The 27,634-nt window shown below is 38.1% G+C and overlaps 1 protein-coding gene across 20 annotated transcripts in view; it reads left to right on the top strand.

The window, feature by feature from the left end:
- The first annotated feature begins 22,637 nt into the window (after positions 1-22,637).
- The window catches only part of LOC117411391 (afadin-like), a 130,856-nt gene continuing 125,859 nt past the window's right edge, over positions 22,638-27,634 (top strand). For 19 of the 20 annotated variants that reach the window (XM_059025262.1, XM_034018843.3, XM_059025261.1 and 16 more), the window contains exon 1: positions 22,638-23,038. In XM_059025262.1, the coding sequence (XP_058881245.1) occupies positions 22,937-23,038 (102 nt within the window). In that variant the 5' untranslated portion in view covers positions 22,638-22,936. The remainder of the gene's footprint in view (positions 23,039-27,634) is intronic. The other variant, XM_034018847.3, reaches the window with a different exon arrangement.

Raw genomic sequence — 27,634 nt, 5'->3', positions numbered from 1 at the left:
AATAGGGCTCTCAACCACGGGTGAAGAGTAATGTGACAGGGAAATAGTGACAGGAGACTGAGGTTTTAATGAGTGTCTTTTTTGTCATGCTGGTAGAAACTGACGCCTGTGATTGTTATGTTACACTTCCTTTTCCTGTTAGGTTTGCCAGAGAAAGTCAGATGAGTCTGAACCAGCTCACCGTCACTCCCTTTGTCTCTTTCTCTCACCTCTACTGCTTTGGACTTTGGACACTTAATTTCTCTCCTTTCAATATGCTAATCAATATGTTCATTTTTGTATCTTGGGGATTTAACTTGTAAAATGTCATGTAATCACACAACACATACTGCTGATAAATGAGTTGTTTCTCTTGGCAGCCTTTGCAAGCAAGTTGCATACTAGCAAGTACTATTAATTTGCATACTAGCTATTGATAAGGCTCTATTGTTTTCATGGTTATCACTGTTTCCATGTCCATGTAATTTACTCATTGCCGTTTAATATGTAATTCCCAGTAAAAATGTCAATTTCTGAAACAATAGTGTAAATATACATATTGTTTTATTACTTAAAAATAAATACAGCAAACGTTTGCCTTGTTGACGCACAACCTGTTACACTGCATTTATGAATCCTGTTTTATGAATCCGGTAAATTACTCTACACACTGCATTGAGTTGCACAATTTCTTTAAAATGTCTTCAACGACAAATACACCAGCTACATTAAAGATTGGAAATATTTTTTGCTAAAGATCACTCTGTCTGGTACAAGAAGGGGACATTTGATGTGTCTTTATTTATGTGTTTATTTTGTTTGATAATTCACTGATGGTGAAAATAGAATGTCTTTAAAAGGTGGACATAAAAAAAATCTTCAATTTAGCATTTACTGTTTTTCAGGTAAGTATTTTAATATTTAGGAACATTTGGTGTATAATGACTATAGAAAATGATCAATTTTGGAAAAAAAACCCTATTTTTTCTGCTTTAATAAATATTACGTTTAATCGTGAAATATCTTGAAATACCTGTTTTTAGACTATAAATTGTTGTGAAATAAGCCATTTTTTTACCAAGAAAAAAATAAGCCCTAGCTATTAACCATCTTTAGGGATGTCTTAATGCCAAGTGAGAACAGGATACTTTGCTTTTTATGCCAGATGCACATGCACAATGCTCTTCAAAACTGGCTACTTCCAAGAAAACTACCCAAATGTCAGTGCCTCTCAAAGTGAAATATATGCCTTGAATTGATGGAGAGAATTACATAAGGGCTGGGGAACAATATGTTGGGTTCTAATTAAGAAACAGAATGTATCACACTCCCATAATTCCAAGCAAGCATAAAATCAGAGTTACACGCAAAAAAAACTTCTATATACACCCAGGTGTTTAAAAAATGACAACGCAAAGTTGGTGGTCTTTTCTGGGGATTTCACAGGGGGCTTCCTATCAGCTCAGGCACTCCTGTGGGAAATTGGCAGGCGCCTTATAAGCTCAAAGTCAACACTTGCAAGGTTCTCCTCCAGGGGCTGGTAGCTTGACAACATCCTCTGAGCTCCTTGGTCGAAAGAGGCTTGGCTTGGCTATGGGATAGGAGGACAGCCAGTGACTTCAGTCTTCTGGAGTTTGCTGTGGTGAACATAGTTGAACATTTGAAATTGGTTAGAAAAATGGGGATAAAAAAAAATAGGTAGGTCAACATTATTGTCTTTGAATAGCATGCTCATTACCAACACAGATGGTAGATTTTGAGTGTGTTTTGCACTGTTGCCAGTACAAATAGAGAGCAAACCATGACCAGATGTCCAGCTGGAACAAACACATTCGTGTGATAGTCATTAGTATTACACCCTTGTTTTTCTTTTTTTGTAACACAAAATCAGTCAACCTTGGACTAAGTGCAACATACAAAGCCTTGAAAATTGCTTAATTTCATGAAACAACCACCATGTCTGACAAGGAATGCAGCCTCAAAGGACAATAACTACATACAGAAATGTGAGGTTTTCATTAGATCCTCTTTCCAATACTATTAAAGCCATCAATCAGAAGCACCATCTTTGTAAGAATGCACATAACTGGTCTTTGGGGAAAATGGTTATATGAGCAGTAACAAGGATATCAAATTATATTATCACATAAAACGGTAACATTAAATTAATGGTAATGGGAAAGTAATATACTATATTATTAGACAATACATAATAAACCAGAATATTTGCATCAATATAAATTCCTATAGATTGAATTAAAAAATTGATTGATTTAAAAATGTTTTTAACCAATGTTCCTGGCATATTATATCGGTACTGAAGCAAATATCCCCAGCCAGAGATTGAAATCCCCTGACTGCTTGTGAAGGAAATTACAAGCAAATTACAAGCAGTCAGTTGTTTATTTTCAGCACCATGCTGTATCTGCCACCTCTACAGTTCTCTTTAAATTAACTTTCAGTTAATCATTCTCTCACTCTCCTTCCCAGTCACACTCTCCATCAGTATCTGTTCAACCTCCAACCCTTCCATCCCTCAGCACCACTGCGCAGAGTCAGCATGGACAGCCTTTGATTGACAGGCTGGGGAGTGTGCTATAGGAGTCTTTAACATGCCATCTGAAGCTCCCAGTTTCGCACATCTGAGTGTATGTTCTGTACAGCAGCTGAACACTCTCAGTGGTTTGATCTGAGCCAAAAACTAATTTTAACCTAACACTGAAAAGCTAGGATATAGATTTCTTTTAATTTTTATAGTGCATGTTATATGGCTGTGTTCTTCTTTGCAAGAAGATTAAAAGAGGTTAAGTCTGGCTGCCTTTTGACTCCTCACTCTTAAATGAGACAAAGTCAATAATTTAAATGAACCGACATTGAATGCTATGCTATTCCTCATACTTGTCTCAAATTGTTAATTATGAAAGAAACCAACTGCATTGGAAACCTCTGCCTCATAAGTTTAGTTTCCAGCATAATTTTCTCTCATTTTCTTTTTGCTTGGTGGCTTGTGGGAGACACTATCGGAAAACCTGCAGCTCTAGGAACATCTATACACACATCATTTTGAACTGATGTGAGGGAATATATAAACAACCTGCTCTGGGAGCATCCAAACTATCTACATAACACATAAACTAGTCACATAATGTCATCTCCAATAACGCAATAGCTTTTTCTTCGGGATACTCCTTATAAAGGTTTACCAGAGTAAAAGCATAGGAAGATGTAATAAAGCATAGTAAAGCATAGGCATGATATATTAAAATCATGGCAAACCATGATAAACTATGCTAAATGTATAGTATAACCTTAGAAAAAACTAAGCTAAAGTGCAGTTACTGTGCAAATTTACTGTAGTAAACTTCTGGAATATCTTTAACCGTAAATGTGTTCGGGGATGGACATACCTTAGATCTACATGTTTATGATGTTTATCAGTAGATGCCAGACAATTGATTCACCATCCATTTGCATTCTAGTTATCGTAATTCATGAGACCCAGATGCTGGGTTTCTTTCACTGGGCTGAGTTGAGTGGAGGACGGAGGAGGGTGATGCTGGGACGCCAGAATCGCTGTTGAGCCCTCTTGAGGTGTTGTGGCCTAGTCGACGGAAGGTGCCTACTTGAAGACCCCAGAGATGTACCCTACTTAGCTCAATCCAGATGGTTGTCATGCTGATGCGCTGGGGAGAATGCACTAAGGCTGCTGGCAACAGCTGGCAACAAAGGAAAGACCTTGTGACAGCCTGGAGAGACAGCTGACAGGAGGAAATTGGGGCTGGAAAGGGTTATATACCCTTGTCAGCAGTATCCAGCTCTGTGTTTTCAAAGGTAAACAGGATGCTGGAGACACCCGCCCAAGGCTTCTAAGAAATGAAAGAGAAAAATACCCTTAGAGTCTGCAAGAGTGGGGGCGGAAGATGACTCAACGTTGGACAACATGTTAACGACTTAGGAATGGAAAAGGATATGAGAATGGAGAGTACTTCACAAAAGACAAGACGATTTGAAGATTCATCAAGGGAGAATGAAATGCTTGAGGGAGAAGGGACAAGGACCTTGCATTGACCAGTATTTCTTGCGAAGTCAGTCAAGTCAGTCGAATGAAATCCAGTGTCAGGAAGCAAACCACAATTCGGAGGATATCAGCACTCCTGTCATAGACATGAGGAGGACTATACAACTACAAATACAACTAGTGATGAACCTAATGATCCTTGCGAACCCGGTCAGACGAACCAGCGTAAGAGAGAAAAGAACCTCAACGGGCACAAGCCTGGAGTTAAATGGCCAAGAGTTTGTGAGAAAACTGCATGGGACACAGTAAACACAGATCTCTGTTTTGCGTTGGAAAGGCTAAGTGGAACAGTTGAAAAGAAGCTGGATAAATTTGGGGACATCATCTACACATATGGAAGCAAGAGGTTTGGAGTTGAATAAAGGAAGGAAAAAGTACAAACTATTCCTGGAAAGTCTATACGGCAGCAGGAGATTGAACGCTTAGTTAGAGAAAGGAGGCAGCTGAGGAAGAAATGGAGAAGAGCAGAACAAAGTCAGAAGGAGGGACTCAATCTGTTACAAAGGGTCATAAAAGATAAGCTTGCAACATTACGCAGAGCTGAGCGCCTACGGAAACGCTACAAAAAGGAGCGTGCAAGAACTAACTTTTATAAAGATCCATGCAAATTTGTAAAGAGGTTATTCACTAGTGAGAAAAATGGCACACTAAAATCATCTAAGTTTGAGCTGGAGAGATATTTGGTGGAAACACATACAAATTCAAAAAGGAAGGAGCCTATGTCATTTCCTTCAGACATCCCACCTATCAATCCACCAGAATACCAAATGGAAGAGAAGAAGTAGAGCAAGCTGTGAAAAAAACAAGGGCGTCATCACCTAATGGAGTTCCGTACAGAGTATACAAGAGTGCTTCAGTAGTTCTATGAATCCTGTGGAAATTGATGAAAGTGGCCTGGGAAAAACAGGTTGTACCAAGAGCATGGCACTGAGCAGGTGGAGTCTTTATACCAAAATAAAAAGATTCTACAAGCATCAGTCAGTTTTGCCCTATTTCCCTATTAAATGTAGAAGGCAAGATTTTCTTCAGCATTATTGCTCAGAGATTGTCAACCTACCTGTTAAGGAACTGCTTCATTGACACTTCATTACAAAAAGCAGACATTCCAGGTTTCCCAGGATGCTTAGAGCACATCAGCGTAATCTGTCTGGGAGGCAAAATAAGCTGATCCCTGGAACCAGCATTACACTTCAGCCATGTCACAAAGACTGCCAGAGTGGGTTGCGTCAGACCAGAAAGGAATCCAAACACAGACAGTGGTTGTGATGAGCTGAGTGCAATGGCTGCACTCAGCGTTTATTAACAAATAAAAGGGTTGAAAACAGCACAAAACAGGACACGGCACTTGCGCCAAAATAAACAGACATACAAAACGACTAACACTAAACAAACGGTGCACGGACAGACAAACAGACACGGTGAGAACAAACACTTTACGTTTACGATTTTACTTTCTAGTTTCTCCTCTCTCTCTCACCCGTTCTCCTCTTCCGAACACCCAACCCTGACTGAATGAAATGTGCGTCTATATATACTGTTGTGCTGGGATTCAATTACTAATTAATTATTCACTTGAATCCCAGCACGTGAATTAATTCTGTGCAACCCCGTGCTCGCATATTATATTTTAAATGCACGTGCGTGATGTGCAATCCCGTGCCTAAATACAAATATACAATTTAAACACACGTGAAACACAGACCTGTTTATATCCCGTGTACCAATCTATACACCAACATTAACATACGCACGCATACATACAACATAGAACACACAAATGCACACAGGGGCGGGGCACTTTGCCACAAGCCATCAACACCAGGCAGAAGGATATCTACATCATCAGATGGAAAGAAACGCAAAAGGATGGAGATGCAGGTGGATCACATTAGTTTACTGTAAAGCTATGTCTTCGTTGGTGCTTATCTTGGAGAGAGCCGAGTTCAAATCAGCATGAAGTTTTAACATCTACTCTCATGTAATGGAAATCACTGTATATTTAACAGGAACTGTAATGATTTTAATGATTGTCAGATGAGATGGTTTGACACTAAAGTTACTGTTTTAAACTGCACACATCAGTAATTCTGTCTTACAGAAGGCTCATCTCTAAAGTTAGCACCAATTATCAAATTGTTCTTGAATCCAATTGTCATCTTTTCCCCACTTGTAGTGCTAGAAGTGGCTTCTTCACATAATTTTGCAGCAGAAAGATATCCACCATATTTAACCATAACTTGGTCTTTAGTTTCCAGCTAACAGAGTTGCAAAGGAACAGTGTACCTTGGATTTCACACTCAAAATAAAAAAAATAACACAACAACCTGGCAGAGCCACAAATGCTCCAGCAATCAGTACCAGACACCTGTTTCCTATTCAGCCCTTTTAATGTTGGAGCCATGAAATCTGTTTGGTGTGCTTTTTACATTCAAATAAATATAGCATTTTGACCCAGGCTATGGAATAACAATGAAACTAGATCTGGGAAATGTCAAAGTTCACTAAATGCATATAGCAGAGAAAATTCTTGTCAATGAGCCAGTGATCAAACAATGCACCTGCCCAGGGGTTCTCGTTCAAAGAAGTTCTAGTCCATCTTATTTTCAAAGCAATAAAACTGTTTGAAAATATAAAACATGCATCAGCAGCAGCTTTGATACTAGCACTGGTGAAAATACAAAAAGGGTTCTCTTTAATATCTGGTTAAGTCCACAACTGCAGTACATTTTATGTTGATTTATATTAACAAATCCAGCATTGGTAAGTACAACCATGTTGATACAGAGGAGGTTTCATAGTAAAAATGAAACTACCATGTACAAAATTATGAATATGTCTTCAGTTTCAGGTGCGTTGAAACATCTTAGAATCAATTTAATACCACTGATGTTACCCTCCCGAGACTACTAGTTATTTATTATTATGTGTTTATTTAGCAGACGCCTTTATCCAAGGCGACTGACAGAGACTAGGGTGTGTGAACTATACATCAGCTGCAGAGTCACTTACAATTACATCTCACCCAAAAGACAGAGCACAAGGAGGTTAAGTGATTTGCTCAGAATCACACAATGAGTTAGTGGCTGAGGTGGGATTTGAACCAGGGACCTTCTGGTTACAAGCCCTTTTCTTTAACCACTAGACCACACAGCCTCCTTCTTGTCTGACTCTAAATGATGATGTTCCTAGGGCCATTATGTTTATCAATATTTAAAAACGTTGAAAATATGTAAGTATACTTGGGTTTTTAGCTGAAACTTCTACCAGAGATGTGTGTCACTCGCTACTGTGTTGTCATTGGTGAAATGGAATACTTGTAATACATGCTATAATGATGTAATACATGCTATAATGATGTAATACAGTTTCCCTGAAATACTGTACTAGTAAGTTTGGAGTTGCAGTTTCAATCTGTATACATCATTGTTGCTTTTAAATAACTGAAATGCTTTTGTGCTAATTATTATAACTAATTATGGCTTTTATACTGTCCTGTTCTGTTTTATGATGTGCACAATCACTTCTGAGTTGTTCTTACTGCAGTTACAGAAATGTTGTGTAAATCAGTGCTCACAGAATGCTCGTCTGTTCTAGTTGCCTGCCATAGATACATTATGTATAATAAACTACTGTAGATAAGCCTGTGTTTTGATACAATAAGAGAAAGTGCCACCTTGTGCTCCTCCCCGTTGGAATAAGTTTCTTTATGTTTTTCTTGCAATACACTGCTGTTCACTAGATGGTTCTCACACAAAGGGTGATGTAGCCCATCTCTACGGCAAGCAGCTCAAACTAAACAGCAGTTACTAAACTCATACTCAAAGCATCCTAACACAGAACAAAACAATTGTAAACATGTAAGGGAATAGTACAAGACTCAGAAAATGTATTTTAAGCTAATTACCCTTTAATGCTTATTGTTACCATTTTTGCTTAGTCCCTTTGATATGACATTAAAAGGCTTTGACTGTAAATAGTAAATACAGTTAGGTAGCGTTTGCATTTTCCTGTTTATATTCAGAAGAAAAAAAAAACAATGGGTTTTCTTTGTCCAATCCATTATTTAACAAATGTTACTTTTAATAGCTGTTTGATGTTGCAAAACTGATTTAAAATTGTTAAAATTAAGCTTCCCAGGCTTGGTTCTGCAACAAAACACATATTAATCTTGCATTTGTTATAACATAACTGAGACTTAATGACTTTCTGAGGCGGAGATAACAAAACCAAAGTCAGGAAGAGTACAGCACACTTGGTAATATGGTTTCCTTCTGCGGTTTTCACTTCTGCTATATTAACCTCAAACCCGAACTGAGTGGAAAGTCAGATATACATATTAATTAAAATGAATTATCTAGATTATTTTGAAAAATGTTAACCACAGAACTGTATTTCTCTCCCTACATTCTACTGGCCCAACAGAATAACTTTTTTTTTTACCCTGTAGAGCAGGGGTGAGGAACCCATGTTCCTGGAGGGCCGGTGTCCCCCCTGGCTTTTCTTCCAACTGTACCCTAAATTATTTAATTGGCCCAATTATTACCAATTATTGGTCTAATTAAGTAATTTAGGGCACAGTTGGAACAAAAACCATGAGGGACACCGGCCCACCAGGAACATGGGTTCTCCATCCCTGCTGTACAGTATCAAAGGTAAATGTAATATCACAGTTTCCCATGCTTTTCCTGTGCTTTAATAGTGCGATTAATATGCTTTACCCTTTTTTGTTACAATGTATAACATATTTAACAGTACCGGTACTTTCACTAAGGTTTTGCTGTGATTTATAACACTTTGCAATGCTTTTATCATGGAATACCACAGTAAACGTTTATAAGGGTACTGTAATTACTTCACAACTACAAATCTTTGACTATTGTTTTGTTATACATTTATTGATAAAAGTGTGCAGTGTTAAATACAATAAATAGTTTATTATTATTTATTTCTTAGCAGACACCCTTATCAATTGTTACAAGATATCACATTATTTTTTACATACAATTACCCATTTATACAGTTGGGTTTTTACTGGAACAATCTAGGTAAAGTACCTTGCTCAAGGGTACAGCAGCAGTGTCCCCCACCTGGGATTGAACCCACGACCCTCCGGTCAAGAGTCGAGCCCTAACCACTACCCCACGCTGCTGCCCAGTAGTTTAAAGGTGCCCTAATATGGTGTCTGGCTGGTGCTCTGCCAGACATGGCTATAAATGCAGTAACAAAGAGACTATTCAGGCAACTAAGTTAGTAAGCTGGTGCTCACAATTCTGTGTTTCTGTATCCTTCCTAATCATATGAATATATACAGTATACAGTACAGTACATAGTCAATTATCCTAACTAATTGGGACAAAATAATCAATTTGTATGGATAATTGAACAGGTATTAATAACAATTACTGTACCTTTAATAATGTATCAAATAAAGTTAACATACACAAGCACTTAGTACACATAGTAACATACACAAGCACTAAGTACCTACTGATGATGATATAGCTACTAACCCATTCTATCACATTAAGCATACAAAATGACAAAGCTTTACAAATCTAAATGAATACAATTCAGTAAAACTTTAACACCTACAGTTAAGGTAATGAAATACTGTAATTAAACGTACCATATACCAAACTTTGAAAATCAAAGAATACAATGCAGTACAACTTTAACACCTACAGTTAAGGTAATGAAATACTGTAATTAAACGTACCATATACCAAACTTTGAAAATCAAAGAATACAATGCAGTACAACTTTGACACATTACAGAACTTTAGGAATCATTAAACTTCAAAAATTCAAAAAATGTTTCTATACTTTGATACTTGATGTTAAGACATTGTAGTAACATGCAATTGAAAATAATACAATAAAAGTTCTTAGCTGCTCAAAAACATAGACACGATCTCCAGCCCTTACTGACGAAATAAAAGAACGAGGTGACTGTTTAAATTTGCTTAACTGCAGCAATTAAAGACCGGCATGCTAAGTGTCTATGAAAAAATAAAATAAAAATGCCGTCACGGACAGATGAGATTCTGGTAAAACTTTTGGCATTTACAATAATAGCGTTTGTTTAAAACTGTTCCCTTACCTTATTAACACCAGAATTTAAGTTTTAGTCATCATCACACAGCAAGAGGATTGTTAAGTAGGCAGAGTAAAACAGGTAAACATGAGTACAGTTTTTTTTAGTTTTTTGTATGACTTTTAATCAAGAAACCGCATTTGTTCAAATACAGGCAAGTGAACAAAAAATAGCAACTGAAAATGATGCTTCCTTCTAGCAGTTTACATAAAACAAATAGCAAACACATTCCAGTTAATTGTAGAACTGAAGGTATATAGTGAATAGCTCCTGTGAGTCTCCTTTGTCACAGTCAATAAGTGTTTTGTTTTTTTTCATTTCTCTCTGCCATGTTGAGCCGAGTAGCTACAGACAGTGGTTGTTATCATTAAAGCGAATTTCAAATCTTGTGGTTTTAATTTTAGCGGCAGGGTTGGTTGCCTAGTTATAAGTGCAGCAGAGTAGCACACATAACGAAACATGGGGAAATTGTGAGTAAAAACTGAATCAGAGTTTCCTTAATACAATCCAGAAATCGGGACATCGGTAGTGATTACAGGTGCGTTCGGTTGATTAGACAGTATGGTTGATCAAAGATCGGATAATTGACTCTAGTCTACTGTATATTATTGTAGCGCTCCTGGTTTATCAGTGCTGGAAGATGGTGCTCGTATTTGTGGCACAATTACTTGGCTACTTCTTTCAACTCTTCACACATCAGACTGGGTATTAATGAGAAACCCTTTATGGCACAGTCTTATCCATGGAAAAATCTGCTGTCTAATTCAGAGATAAGCTGATCTAGGAAAGGAATTGTGGCAGACCTTTTAAAATATTCTTGTGGTGTTTCTGCTTCTGTGTTACATCTGTGTGTCTGTCTCCCACAAATTCTAGGCTGGGTATCTACTGTTCCAGTCTTCTCAGCCAGATTACTTGCTGAAGTAAACCAGGCTGCATGGTGAAAATCAATGTTTGCTCTTACATCTAATATGGTGGATTTAGTATCCTCAATACTGGAGTAGGCAGTGGTTATATCCAGTGAAGAGCTCTGTAACTTGGTGGTGATGCCACTTGTAAAAGCTAGTTATTCTCGTGTCACTGTTAGTGCCATGATGAATTCAAAATTCATCACTGAATACTAAAATCCACTGGCTTTAGATTTGGACTCAGCATTCCACACTTGGCCTCCACTTCCTTTGATCCAGTCCATAGTATTTAGTATTGATTCATAGAGTGTGGAAAACACTTCTATGACATTCAGTCTTTGAACCTATTTAGTTTGGCATACATCAATAATTTTATTTAGTTTCAAATTTGGAAGCAATTCTTGTATTTCCTGTAGCAGGGACTGACACTCACCAATTGAATCCATCATGTGTTTAATGCTTTGAACTTTGCAAGTCTTAACTACACAAAGGTTCAGCCGATGGGATGCGTCATGATTGTATAGAGCATGTGGATACTGATTCCCAATGAGTGCTGAGGCAGCTTTGTTCTTGCCTGCCATGTTTCCAGCTCCATCATCGTACTGACCTACACAACATGTCATGTCCAGGCCAAGATTCCTAATTATTTTTAAAATCAAGTTTGCAACTGCTTGCCTTGAGACCCCATCTTCACACTCTCCAAATCCCCCAAAATGTTCTCTGATATCATTGTTTTAGAAAACATAGTGTAAAACAAGAGACAGTTGCTCTGTGTAGCTTGAATCAGTGGCTTTGTCAGCGAGAATTGAGACTGGGCCACACTGCTGTATATAACTGACAATTTTTGTTTGAATCCAAGATCCACAGATTCTAATGATTTCATTTTGAATTGTCTTGGACTGATAAGTGGCATTCTTCTTGGCTGTTTTGAAGTGCTCCTCCAAGACTGTGTCACCTGTGTCAACTTGATGCATTCTCTGCATTACATGTTGCATCATCTCTGTGACCCCTTAAAGATACATTTTGTTTGCCACTATCACTGTTTTCACTACATACTTAAGCGTCTGTTTTTTTCCACTCTTTCTCTATAAGATGAATTCAACTGCTGATCTACAGGTGTTTTAGTGTGTTGCATCACATATATGAAAGCATTGCCAAATATTACTGCTGCTTTGTGGAATTCAGATTTTTCTTGGCATTCTTTCAGTTTTGTAACTGCTGATCCCCATATTTTTAAAGGACATGTGTATAACCTTTCATGATTCTCTGCATTTTTTCTTGTTTTTCTGCCAAAAATCACACAGTATTTGCAATAGGCTCCATCATCAACTGTAAGCCATTTCCTTCTGAACGACCTCACTTTGTTGTCTGATGTTTTCTGCTTTGGGAATTCATATTTCTCATGAGGCTGCCATGACTGCATGAAAAGCTCATATCACTTTGCATCTGTACAAGTTTGTGTTTTTATAGTCCAATGTCATTTGGATGGCTATTCTCTGCATCTAATTTGACAAAGACTAAAGTTTGTTTTTCTTTTGTTTACTTCTATTATATACTTATTTTATAAAAACATTTTTGTAAATTATACAGCTCACAATGGCTAGCAGCTGGGTATTGTTTTTTGGGAGGACAAGTGCACCTTCACTGAAAAATACATAAATAAAAATGCCATCAGATTTACAGTATATATTTTATTTTTAATAATAATAATAAAATCAAACATAAGTTTTTTATTTTTATCATATATTTTTACATATTATAATTTGTGGCAGTGTTTTCTGGAAACATTTTAATGTTAAAAAGTATAACACTGTAAGGACGTGTGTGGAGTAATTTAGGAGAAAACCACGGTAATTTCACCCTTAATATATTCCAAAATAGTGTTTAAACTTTAAATCTAAATCTAAAATAATATGTAAAAATGGTAAAACGCCAATTATCAATACTATGCCTAAACATTTTTGCCGGGGAATCTGTCTTGAAATGCTTAAAAAAAAAAAAAAAAAAACATTTAAAGTAAAAAAAAAAAAAAAAACGTTTGCATTTTAAGAAGAAAAAAAAACCCCAATAAGTACATGCTTGAGCCCAACATAGTCACATAAATAACATAATGTTGTTCTAGTCTAATCAGCTAATACATTGGCGACTACTTTTTTTTAAACTAACGTTACGGTTTCATTTCAGGTTCATATGACTTTATAGCTTAAAAAGCTTAAAGGCGTAAAGCAGTGTAATATGTTTTTCTGTGTCTTGTCAGGGGGTCTTTTCGCAGCCATGTCCAGAGGTGCGTTCAATAGCCAGAGTGCCACAGTAACGTTTTCCATGGGACTCCCTCGTCTTAGCCGAGGGTGCTTCAGTCTGAGGAGCTGCCCGCCTTGCTGCTACCTCGTATAAACAAGTACACACGTTCTCATTGCTTGAACTCATTGGTTGCATCATGCTTGAGATCCAGATCTTTTCTACAGCTGGCCAATCAGATCAACTTTTTCAGACTACACAGGAAAGAAGACGCGAGCACATGAAACAAAGCACCGTCGTAGAAACGCTCTATATTTTAATTGTTATTTTATGTAAAATAAATTAATAATACGTCTCAAATGTCGATAGTTCAATGTAGTTATATTTTTTTCTGACCGGTTCACATGAACCGGTGTGAACCGGTCTAAATCTGCGCCTGCACTTAAGGGTTATTTATAGTGTGTCAACAAAACGCTACGCAATGTAAAACATTTGCATTGTGCGTATAGTTGCCTTTTATCTTAAGGTTTTTTATTTTAAAAATGTACCTCGCGCTATTTAATATAAAACTAATTATTACATGTGGACTAAAATGTAACTTTACAAAACACATACTTTCTCATGCAAAAAAAAAAAAAAAAACCCGTTGCAGTTTTTGATGAGCGTCCTCGGCATTAAGGAAAAAAAAATGGGATGTGCAGTGCAGGGTGAAAATAGCCTGGGCATGCGCAGTACGCACAGTAGGAATATTTGATAGTTAGCATAAATTGAGGTGACACCGGAAACCTACAGGCTAAAGTAAAAAGAAAGTGCACTGGGTATTCATTTGATTTTACTACTGTACTGTACTGTATAGGCCTACTGTACAGATTTATGTTTTTACATAATGTAACGTGTAGCCTACCCAAAACACATTAGTGTTATTTCAGCACATAGGAGGCTGTGTGGTCCAGTGGTTAAAGAAAAGGGCTTGTAACCAGGAGGTCTCTGGTTCAAATCCCCCCTCAGCCACTGACTCATTGTGTGACCCTGAGCAAGTCACTTGTGCTCCGTCTTTCGGACGAGACGTAGTTGTAAGTGACTCTGCAGCTGATGCATAGTTCACACACCCTAGTCTCTATAATTCGCCTTGGATAAAGTCGTCTGCTAAATAAACTAATAATATTTAAAATACATTGAGTGTATAAATCTATGTGTGTGTGATTGTATTTATTTTAACCCCACACCTCCATATGTCAGACAAACATGTTCGGTTTAGCGAGGGGCTACTGTATGATTATGAAAAGCTTTTTGATAGAAACACATTTTTTATTTGGGGGTGAAGGTGGGGGCCCCACTATAGAATCTGATGGGATTAGAGGTTAAACTGCCTTTCATTATTTATTCGAAAAAGTGTTGCACGACTTTCACAATGCTAAAGATTTCGCCAAGTAAATTCCGTCTCTCATCATTAACATTTAGGGGAAGATGTAAGTATAGGCACAGTGCAGATAATTGTGGATGCAAAATTCTAATTGCATTGTGGCCAGGCAATTATTTTGCAATTATGATAATTGGGTCTCAATGAGCGGTAGGCGCTGTATGATATTTGTGGAGTACGAAAATACAAACCAAAAAGAAAATGTCAGAAAAAGGGCAGCAAAGTCCTTTTGGCGCACGGAAAAGAAAAGAAACGTTTTCTGAGAAGCAGCTGAGAGTGCTTACGGATGAGGTCACTCAGCATGAAACATGAGTTGTTTGGAAAAGCATCAGTCAACATTGGTTATGCAAGTATCCTTAGGAAATTATATGTATTGGCCTGCCCTTTTCATGACATCCTAAAATCTGCCAAGCACTGTGGAAAAGGTGGATTGGACTATCCCTCCAGACATTCCAACTGTGGTCTGAAAGGAACCAGTAGTACAAAGAACTCAGCACTTTCACATGTGCAGGGATAGCGGACCCTAGATTGACGCTGGGGTCTAGCTCACCCCTCAATTCAGCTATTAGGTCTAGGATGACCTGTGGAGTGAGACGATAATGCTTTAGCACCGTATCCTCCGGCATCCCAAACAAAGTGACCCTGGGATTGAATTTTCAGGGTATTCTTTGTCTTGCCCTTTTCCTCCAAACGTGTTCCTGCCTCTCCTCAACAAGAGTCAATTGTCACCGCATCAGGATGTGTACCACAGTAGCCATCCTGAAGCCAGTGACAGGTCTCTGCAGGTGTGTGCTTTTATGTAGCTCTTCATTTCTTGCTTCTATAAATGTTTGCACCTTGTAAGAAGAGGTGTAAAGGAAGGTCAGCAAAATCCTTACATCACATTATAATGTTTGCGCCCGCTTAGTATCTAAGTCCCGCCCAATTCCATGCTCTTTTCTTCATTTGAATGCATTTCAATATAATTTTAATGGATTAATGATGACAAAGTGCAAATTTGATAGCGGGTGCAGAACGCCAGGTGAACACTATTCTTTACATACGGCACATTTTTAGGGGGTTTAGCATCCACAAATCACTTTGCTCATATCCTTACAGCTACCCTATAGTACAGACTACAAAATGTATATTTTGCGAATTGTCGCAACAGAAATGCAAATTGTGGCATGTTTGAGCTGCGACTGGCCCATCTTAGTACATCTATCCCTCCGACTTTTAATTTAGGGGCTTGAGAGTAGTCTAAAACTGTTTATTATTTGTAACAGAAAAATGTTTTTCCTTTCAGATAAAAATTGGAGTAAATAGCTTTGAGAATCCAGCGCAATGATCACTATGAAAAATAAAATGGGGGGCACTGAAATTGGTAGCAGTTTAATATGACAAAAAAATGGTTGTTAATATTTTTTTCATGAGTATACAATGTTATTAAATGACAATTTGAGTATTTTTTTATGATACAGAATGTGATTTAGATCTCATGTAGGAGAACGCGTTTCTAAGAAAAACAACTCCTGTACCTGTGTGACAGCATAAAAAGAAAAAATACAGCACTTCCCCAATACTTATTCTCTAAAAAAGCTGGTGGTCATACAGACATGACTAATTACTGGATCTGGTCATATCAAAGTAGGGGGGTGTGACATGGGAGGACTTGTCATTGACTTCATAGAGTGTGCATGCTGCTGTAGCGTCTGGCCATAGAAGGACGCTACGCTATTCGCACGCTCTCTTCCGCAATCTACCGGCTTGACTGGTGACTGACTGCCTAGAAAGCAAAGGAGAAAGACTGCTGATACTACACGTGGATCCTTTCGCCCTGGGAAGAGCACAAGTGAACCAATTTACCTATGTAAAAATAAATCTGTGCGCCTGTGAAGCGTTGTCAACAGTACCATCTTTGTCCGTCTGCTCTATCAAGTGAATCACTACGCCCCCTATCACGGGGGTTTTGATCAGACTAGGGAAGAGACAACGGAGGTCTATTCAACTGATCGAATCCTTGGCGGATCTAAATGACGCCGTGTTTTAAATCACTGCACTGGCGTTTTACATATTTTTACAGAGAGAAAAACGCTACAGAGGCGTGCACTATCAGAGGTCTGATTTACATAACTTATTCATAACACTAGTTTTCATTATCTCAGTTGAAGCATTTAGATTAATTGAATAGACCCCAATGTCTTATTTAATACATGTCTGATTTGGGTTAAAATTGGTAGGGGGCAAGAATGGTGCTTTCACAGAAATGTATCCAATATGGTTTCTTAGTTTTGCTGTCCAAAATAATTGATTGGAAAGTGCCAGATGCACCATTCTCCTGCAGCGCCCCTCTCATGGTTACATTTAACCCCAGCCATGCTGTCCTCTACCCTCATGCAATGAAACAGAATGAGTCTTTTTTCAATCAGTTTTAATCTAACGCATTATCACAGAAGCCTCTTAGCAGTGACCTGTGGTTTTGAGAGTGAGTCACAGGAGACCAATGAAAAAAAATTGATTTAAAATAAAAATGTATTTATCTTGCAGGTTCATGGCTACAGTCATGGCTCATTTTAATAATTAAATCAAGTTTGCTGTTCATTAAACCAGTTTTCAACATTTTTGTTTTTGTTTTATGGAGTATCAATTTCTCTTAACAGTTGTATATCTAAATACCACCATCATTCAAATCCTTAAAATAGGGTCTCTATATTTTTACAGAATACACAATAGAATCATATGCAGTTAGATGTATGATTTACTAAACATGGTGAACAATAAGACCAATTGTAGTGATTCAGATAGCTTTGACAAATATGCCACTGTTTAGATCAATTGAATAGACCCCACTGTCTGAACAGAGCATACCATATTAAGGGGCCGATGTAAGGATATGTGCAAAGTGATTTGCGGCTGCAAAACACCCATATTGCTGCTAAAAAACGTGTTTAGCTGACGTAAAGTGGGACTTTAGCGTATGTAAAGAATGGTTTTCAACTGCCGTTCTGCACCCGCCATCAAATTAGCACTTTGCCATCATTAAACCATTTAAATGATATTGAAATGTATTCAGCTGAAGAAAAGAGTATGGAATTGGGCGGGGATCTAGAATACTAAGCGGGCGCAAACATTATAATGAGATGTAAGGATTTTGCCTTGCACTTGGGCAATTGCTGACCCTCCAAAAACTTTTACACTGTAGAAGACCATATGGCCTCTTTGGTAGCATAACTGATGTTGGTTGAGGCTTTTACAAATAACTACATTTCATGCTGAGTGACCTCAGCTGTAAGGACTCTCAGCTCCTCCCCAGAAAACTTTTTTCTGTGGGCCAAGAAGACTCTGCTGCCCTTCCTCTGATGTATTGTTTTTGTTTGGTTTGATTTTTGTGCTCCACAAATCTCATCCAGCGCCTACTGCTCTCTGCACTCCTAACTCACCTCACCTCTGGGCTGTAAGTGTGGCTGCTAATTAGCCCGTTACACAGGCGGTGCTCATTGCAACCCTCATTATCTTGATTGCGGCTCATTATTTGTGCCTGTTGAGTAATTTGTATTACTCTTAAATTTACATATGCCACAATGCAAAATAATTGCCTGGCCGCTAGGCAATTTGGATTTTGCAAGCGCAATTCTTTGCACTGCGCCTATCCTTACATCAGCCCTTTTATATTGTAGTGATCCTGGGGGGAGGGGGAGAATCCAGATAGATTAGAGGGTTTTTGTGCGTGCAGGGATTGCATGGTGTGTGTATGTGCGTGTGCGTGCAGGGATTTCATGGTGTGTGTATGCATGCAGGGGTTGCCTGTGTGTGTAGGTGTGTGTGTAGGGGAATTGGGGTGCAGGTTTTGGTGCGAAAGACGTGGGGGCGGGGGTCTGTGTAAGGGACGGGGGAAGCGAGGGCAGATAAGGGGGTGCAGGGAAAAGACCGGGAGGATTGGGGGAGACAAGTGTGAGAGAAGGTTGTGTTTGAGGGATATAGATAGAATTTCACTAATTATTGTACAAAAATAAATGGCTTGAGCCTTCATCTACTCATGGCTACAGTATCATTTCTGTCCCAGAAGAACCCAAAAGCACTACAATATATACATTGTATATAAGCATTGTTAAAATTTTTGGTAAACAATAACAGGGATAGAGGTTCAATCCCCTCTCACAATTTACAGTAATAAGAAAAATATATATACTGCAAAAACCTGAGGGTTCTTTTATGATATTCAATGGTTTCAAGCTGTACAAGAGAAAAGTACCATGTGTGAAAAAATAAGAGCGGGTTTTAGCTGTAAATTGAAGCAACCACTTAGTTGGGAAGTTACAGTGCCGAGAAAAAGTTTGTGAACCCCTTAGGATTTTCACATATTTCAAACTTAAAATGTTATTAGATCTTAATCTAAGTCCTAATAATAGATAAAGAAAACCTGATTAAACAAATGACACAAAAACATGATACTTTTTCAACATTTATCTATCCACAAATAATTCAACATTCAATATACATGTGTGAAAAAGTATGTGAACCTAGATTCAGTAACTGTTGGCACCGCCTTGAGCAGCAATGACTTCAATTAAGCGTTTCCTGTAACTGTTGGTCAGTCTCTCACATCGGTTTTGAGGAATTTTGGCCCATTCCTCCTTACAGAACTGCCATTTGAGGGCTTCCTTGCATGGACAGCTAGCTTCAGGTCCTGCCACAACATTTCGATGGGGTTTAGGTCCGGACTTTAACTAGGCCATTCTAGTTCGAACAAAAGAACCTCATCCCAACCGAAACTGAAGAAGGGAACTAGGAAAAAGACCTAGGAGTTTATGTTGACTCAGAAATGTCTTCATCTAGACAATGTGGGGAAGCTATAAAAAAGGCCAACAAGATGCTCGGATATATTGTGAGAAGTGTTGAATTTAAATCAAGGGAAGTAATGTTAAAACTTTACAATTCATTAGTAAGACCTCATCTAGAATATTGTGTTCAGTTCTGGTCACCTGGTTACAAAACGGTTACAAAAAGAAGAGCAACCAGAATTATACCGGGTTTAAAAGGCATGTCGTATGCAGACAGGCTAAAAGAATTGAATCTATTCAGTCTTGAACAAAGAAGACTACGTGGTGATCTGATTCAAGTATTCAAAATCCTAAAAGGTATAGACAATGTCGACCCAGGGGACTTTTTTGACCTGAAAAAAGAAACAAGGACCAGGGATCACAAATGGAGATTAGATTAAGGGGCATTCAGAACAGAAAATAGGAGGCACTTTTTTACACAGAGAATTGTGAGGGTCTGGAACCAACTCCCCAGTAATGTTGTTGAAGCTGACACCCTGGGATCCTTCAAGAAGCTGCTTGATGAGATTCTGGGATCAATAAGCTACTAACAACCAAACGAGCAAGATGGGCTGAATGGCCTCCTCTCGTTTGTAAACTTTCTTATGTTATTCTTATGTTCTTAAAACGCGGAAATTCATCTTCTGCAGCCATTCTTTTGTAGATCTGCTTGTATGTTTAGGATCATTGTCTTGCTGCATGACCCACTTTCGGTTCAGCTTCAGCTCATGGACAGATGGCCTGACTTTCTCCTCTAGAATCTTCTGATACAATACAGAATTCATGGTTGTGTCAATGATGGCAAGCCGTCCAGGTCCTGAGGCAGCAAAGCAGCCCCAAACCATCACACTCCGACCACCATGCTTGACGGTAGGGATGAGGTTCTTCTGTTCAAACGCAGTGTTTGGTTTTCGCCAAACATAACATTTCTCATTGAGGCCAAAAAGTTCTACTTTGACTCGTGTGACCAGAGAACATTGTTGCAAAAGTCTTGTGGATCATCTATGTGTTCTTTGGCGAACTTCAGACGGGCAGCAATGTTCTTTTTAGAGAGCAGTGGTTTCCTCCTGGCTATCCTTCCATGAACACCATTCTTGTTCAGTCTTTTTCTGATAGTTGAGTCATGAACACTCATATTAACCAAGGCGAGAGTGGCCTGCAGATCCTTGGATGTTACTCTGGGGTTCTTTGTGATTTCCTTGATGATTTTCCCGTTTGTTCTTGGAGAGATTTTGGTAGGACGACCGCTCCTGGGTAGAGTGACTGTGGTCTTGAACTTTCTCCATTTCTAGACTATCAGTCTGCCAGTGGATTGGTGGAGCCCCAAATCCTTAGAAATGGTTTTGTAACCCTTTCTAGACTGATGAGGATCAATAACTGTTTTTCTGAGTTCCTCAGAGATTTCTTTTGATCGTGGCATGACGTGTTTCCACACACCTGTATGGTGAAAACCAAACTCACAAAGTTTCTGATCTTTATATAGGGTGGCGCCTCCCAAACTCACCCCTGAAGATCTACCTAATTATTTAAACACCTGATTCTAACTATCCCCTTAATTGAGCTGATCAAACTAGGGGTTCACTTACTTTTTCACATACCCTGAATCTTACTCATTGTTTGTCTAATTCATACATCATTTTGTTTCAAAAGACATGGAATTGGTTAATATAAACCCTATTGTGGAGTAGTGGTTAGGGCTCTGGACTCTTGACTGGAGGGTTGTGGGTTCAATCCGTGGGGGACACTGCTGCTGTACCCTTGAGCAAGGTACTTTACCTAGATTGCTCCAGTAAAAATCCAACTGTATAAATGGGTAATTATATGTAAAAATAACGTGTAAAAAAAAAATAATGTAATTGGATGTAAAAAATAATGTGATATCTTGTAACAATGTAAGTCGTCCTAGATAGGGCGTCTGCTAAGAAATTAATAATATTTAAGAAAACACTTACATTTTGATTCAAGAATGCTATCATGGTAAAACTATGGAATTTCCATAATTATCATTGGGGTTCACAAACTTTTTCTCGGCACTGTACATAGAGTATATATTGTCTTAAAGGTATCATTTTAAACACCATCAAATTTATTTTGTAGAAGAAAAAATCACTGAAAACAGGTTTAAAAACAGGTATCTTAAATGGCTTTAAAAAAGTACCTGTAGGTTGCTGCACTGAAAATTGCTAATTTGTTTACATTGCCAGCTACTCCGAATCCTTAGTTCAGCAACACTTGTTCTGCCACTGGGCTGTAAACTTGAAGGGTGAAACTACCATTGCCAAGAAAGGGAAGGGGTCTGGGTTATGATTGCACCTTCACACCCTTGCTATAATTATGCACATAGTCTTTTGCAAAGCATTCCATCTCATCTGAGGGCACAGGGGAGTCGCCAACGTTATAGTTAAAGCTTCCCAAGATAAAACATTACAAGAGAAACAATCTAGAATATGCTGATTATAACAAATACAATTCAGCAACAAGCTGCTTTCCCAGCCTTTTTTTTGCCATTCTTTCCCTGATTCTTTCTCAATAAATATTGATGTTCTGCATTGGACCCGTGGGTCAACATCTTCCAACCTGTCATTTCCTTTAACTATATTCATAGTTCACAGCTACATTTATTACACTGTAATGTGTGTACCTGTGTATGCTTGAAAATAATCCAGTAAAGGCAACATGGTTCTGCTGGTCAGCCGGGCAGCTTTCAGCTGTCAGCCTTTTCGGGGACTCATTCTGGTTATTACATTGTTGCAGTGTTGGGGGACTATAAAAAAAACAAACAAGCAAAAAAAAAAAAAACAATCTGCATGCTAGCAGTTGTTGAGTGTTGAGTGTGGAGTGTGGCGTGTGGCGTGTGGCGTGTGGCGTGTGAAGTGAGGAGAGTACTTGCTGAAGGGCTGTTTGATCCTTTTATGCTAAATAAAAGAGTTGCTGCTTTGGAAGATACCTGCTTCTGCTCTTATTTCTTTCTTGTTCACTGAGATATTACAATATGATAGTTAAGTAGTATAAAGCCCTTTGTATAACCATGGGAAATGGGGGGGGGGGGGAAATAAAAATGACTGAGCAAATTTACCTTGGTAAGCTTTTATAAAAGCCTCCTGCGCGTTATTGTGCGCGCTACCAACCAGTTTATTGAAAGCGCAGTCACGAATTGTAACAATGCACGGCGACGCGCACAGAACCAGACGTAGCTCTTCCCAGTGAGAGGGAGAGGAGCGGTAACAGAATAAACCACACCACACCACAGACACAGGAGAGAAGGGAACAAGGAAATATCAGGACTAGAGGAAGAGGTGTTTAGGAGAGACAGCAGAGATCCGCTTCAAAACTACAACATAATTACCATATTTCGACAATCGGTCTCAGATTTGATTTTGAACAAAGGGAGATTTAAAAAAAAAATAACATTCCCGATTCAGAATGTCGGGGAGTCGGGAGGAGGAGCGGCGCAAACTCGCCGACATCATTAACCACTGGAACGCCAACCGGCTCGACCTGTTCGAGATCAGCCAGCCCACCGAGGTGAGTCCCCGGATCGGCTGTAGTTGCAGGCCGCATCGGGATCTGCACGAAATCCTTTTAGAAGCAGTTAAGGGGGAAAAGGGATGTTGCAAACTGATACGATTGGTTTATTAATATACCTGTAGATCCAGGATTGTGGTTTATTGGTAAACAAGTGCGCAGATGGGGTCGTATATTTTTATTATAGCCATTACACTACTGCCACTATCGTAAGTGAATGAAATGCAGAATTGTGTTTTATTGTAAGCCTAAATCACTTCAGACAGTATTGATATATTGTCAGTGCTAGTCACGTCCATATACAGCTAGGCAGTAGTAAAATGCAGTGTTTCGTTCTGATCTACGCATTTTTTTTATTACAGGAATATTTGTCTAAAATTCCCTATCCCCTATTCTGAAAGCGCTTATCAACCCAAAACCGATCATGCAGAAACTCATCTTGAGTGAAAATTGTATTGTAAACGTTATCCTTTGGTGTTTTAAAGATAGCACACATGTATTATTTTCAAGATCTGGATTACTGATCATTTCGTAAAAAATTACTTTGCCTTTAATAAGGGTGCGACAAGTTTCTGTCTCATTTGGCTTCAAAACTTTGCGAGGTTGCCAAGGTTGGAGCGGAGAAAGTAAACATATGGGCGGCTCTTGCAACATATCGGGTGAGGTTAAATAATTCACCATGAGCAAAACAAGCAGCTGTGTCCGACCTAAAAGTTTAAAATAAAATAAAAATCTCGCTGTTGTGTGGTTTGAGCTCATGGCCAGGGTGTGTTATCTGAGTCGGTCATGACAGCAGAATTTGGTGTACTGGCAATGAGGCTAAGAGTGTAGCTGGATTCTGTGCATGTAGTTCTGTGTTATAAAACAAAAAAAACCCAGCAGGCAATTGCCGATTCTTGGGCTACTCTGGAGTCTGGATTGAGATAGCTGTGATTTAGGCGCGCATTAATTAAAGGGTGGATGGGGGGGTTTATTCCTTTCAGATTTTTAATTGGCAAGATTCTAAAGAGAGCGCAGTTTGAATAGACCCCCCAACAAAGCTATCGTGGTATTGCCCACTCAAACTTCTGTCTGGTCAGCACAGTATTGTGGTCTGTTAATTACTACTAGCTGTGCAAAATCAGTGTCGCTAGCCCTGTTTTCCGATTTTGTTTTTCTAGCGTTTTTAAAACACAATCAATATAAACATAATTTTATGTTGAGTGGCAGGGACTTGATAGCGTCAGCACTGTTTTCAATGATTTCGTACTAGAGGTTTACATGGTCTTTTCAGAATAAAAAAAAAAGAATAATAAAAAAAAATGGGTTAACTGTAGCTGCAGTGCAGCAATTTCAACCATGTGTACCAAAGAATGTTTAAAGAGACATACATATTTCATATACTACCAAACAAGTTGATTACCATAACCCATAACAAACAGTATAAAATTCCTAAACCCCACAAACTAATACTGGTTCAAGATCACTGCATGAGGTCAGTTCCAAATAAAATTTAGAATGTATTACCATTTTACCACCCTGAGGCTGTTGTATTCTACTTTTTAACTCTCTATATGTCATTATATTGGCTTTATACTGTAGTTCAGAGCTTGGCTGTCTACCAAATTATTTAGAACGTGTACTTTTGCCTGGGATCTGTACAACATCACTTTAAGGCAACAGGCAATCTTATAGTCTTCCTCTGCAAAAGTGCAAAGAGCAGTTTGCCGGCTGTTCCTGCTTTTCCTAATTTTCATAACAGCTGCAACAAAAGGCTTTGCTCATAAATAACATATTTTAGTCTCTTGTAAGAGCCGGCTTGTAGTGGTCTGCTTTGTAGAATAGGTGGCTATGCAAGCTGTCGAAACTGTCATTGGCAAGATCCAGGGACTGACACAAGCTTTAGTCAGCCAGATATGTACAGAATATCATTTTGCTTATAGCTCCAGGACAATGGGTCTATGGTTAGATAAGAATGAAGCATTATCTTGCTATTGAATTGTCTGAGGCAACTTACTGTATTATACACACACAATATGCATAGGTGAGATTTAGGTGGACAAATCAAACTAAAATTGAAGCAATCTGACTTCTCTCCAAAACAAGGCTACATCTTAATAAATCGATATAGAGCAATACTAATGCCAGTAAAACAAGAAAATCCATATGCTGTGCTAACATGCAAAATGTCTTTTGCACATTAGTGCATGTGCCCTCCCTTTCAGCTACGAAAAGTTTGTGTTTTCTTGTTTGGATTTGAACTACGAAAGCTTGTGACTGTTGTAGCTTGGGAACAACTTGCTGGATTGATTTGAAAATAGTTGCATTCATAATGTAATGGTGGGGAAAGGAAACCTGCACCTACTTGGTGATTATTATAGTATTGTTGATCAGCATTTATCATTTTAATTGCACATGGGTGTGATTTGCTGTGTTGGCAAACAGCTTTCTAGGGGATAGCTGGTTTTGGACTAGGAGGTAATTGTTTGGGTCTACAGCTTGTGGGGGCTTGATTTTTTTATTTTAACTTTTTATTTTTCTAATTGTTTTTTAATACATCAGGTATTTCCTCATTCACCCAATTTCAGGAGACTCTGCATTGGAACCTACTACCAAATACTACTACCATACCTACTACCATTTTATGATTGTTTTATTTCCTTGTGCATGTATAATCTTTTTATTTTTTGCTGTACTATTAATTGTGAAGCGCTCTGAGATGATTGCTTTTAAGGGCGCTATACAAAATAAAGTTTATTATTATTTTATTATTAAACTGGCAGGTGTGAGTATTGGCTCAGTCTACCTAATTAATGCCTTGTATTTAATTATTTTGCCCAAGAGAGAAAAGCCACAGTTTTTGTTTTTGTTAATCCTCAGTGAGTCAACAGTAAAATTGTGTTTCTCTGATCAATGCCACAGACAAGGGCACTGCTATACATAGTTCAAAAAATTACTCACAATTTAATGTTGAAAAATGACTCGTATACTGTGAAATGCAGGTTGTTTTTTTTTTGCGCCTCCCCTTTATGAAGTCATTGGTTCGGGTTCCGTCCACCCTGATCAAGATGTCACAAATGCAAAACAGTCCCTTTAACAGTTAAAGAAAACCCTGCTGTCTGAGTATAAATTAGATGCAGATTTCTTTTTCACTTGGGACTTGATACAAATCACTGTTTGTTTCCTTTTTTTTTTTTTTTTTTTTTTAAAAGGGAGAAAATGATGGTCAAACTTAAATTCAGATTATCTTTTTCGGGTATACTGTAATTGTGTGTGGGGGCAATTGTGGATGCTTGTGGCAAATTTCAGTTTTTCACATCCCAAGGGCTAATTGGATAAGTAAGAATAAGCGTTATCAAGGCACATGCCCTAGGTAATAAGGTTGTTCCTTCATGGGTTCTTGATTTAAGGAAAACTTAAATAAACACATTTCAATTGGGAGCAACCTTCAATCTGTAAAGTATTCTGTGAGGAAGCCTTATTTGCAACATAGGATGGGGACTGAGTCTATGAAGGCACCATGTGTTTCACTCGCTGTCTCTCTGCTGAGTGCACGGGCCCAGGCTTGGAAATATATCACTGACTTGTCTATGTGATTGGCCAGCAAGTGCTAAGATTTACTGAGAGCACGACAACATGTATCTGAAGATTACCATCACATTGTCTCTATCTGGTGCCTTTTTGAAAAGCCATTATCTGAGCCAGAGCAAAGTGCAGGTCGACCGGGCCCAGAATTAAAACCGATGGGATCCCTGCTACCCACCTTTTTATAGTTCTGTATTGACAGTCTGTGTTACACCCTTACCCATTAGTGGAATTCTTCGGAAATCAGTGACTCCCATCCTGGAGACATAGATGAAACACAGAAATTATATTTCAGGCACAAGAACAAACAATGTCACATATAGATACCATAATAATAATGAGCCAGAAGAGAAAATTTCTAAATTAAGGACATAAGAAGTAGTATTAATTGGTAGTACATTTGAATACAGAAAAGGTAAGCCATAAGCTGTGTTTTGTTTTCTATTTTTCATGTATTCTATTTTATCTTTTGCATTTTATACAAAAAAGACCAATTTTAAGTTTAAAAAAATATTAATGGAAGCAACCAGTTCTTATATTTATTTGCAGTCTTCCAAGATTCTGAGTATACATACTTTCCCATGGCGCTGTTTCTCATTAACTACAGGGTCTGAGAATGCACAAGTGCATAAATAAATAAATAATACATTTTTAAAAATGTGCTTGCAATTTCGAGCACTGTTGATTTTACAGTTTTCAGAAGTTTCTGTTGCATCTTCTGTAAACATTAAATCAATTTCTACAGTAACTTGTATTATTCCTTTCGTTTTTAATATTTTTTTCAATTCTGTTAACTGTTGCTTGATTAAAATAAGTACAAATAACAATACATAATGTATTGGCATTTACTTGAACAATGTAGCTTGAAAGAAAGTCTAGTACATAAATATCAAGTAATATATGAAATGGAAAAACATGGAAATTACTTATCACATGGAAAAGAGTAATGTTGAAACGGAAAATCACTTTAGTGTACAAATTACATTTATATACACAAATGGTTTTGGATATTTTATTAATACAGATCATCAC

Source organism: Acipenser ruthenus, chromosome 6 (genome assembly GCF_902713425.1).
Source record: "Acipenser ruthenus chromosome 6, fAciRut3.2 maternal haplotype, whole genome shotgun sequence".
NCBI lineage: Eukaryota > Metazoa > Chordata > Actinopteri > Acipenseriformes > Acipenseridae > Acipenser > Acipenser ruthenus.
Note: the sequence above shows the minus strand (reverse complement) of the source record. Positions and strands in the feature narration are given on the sequence as shown.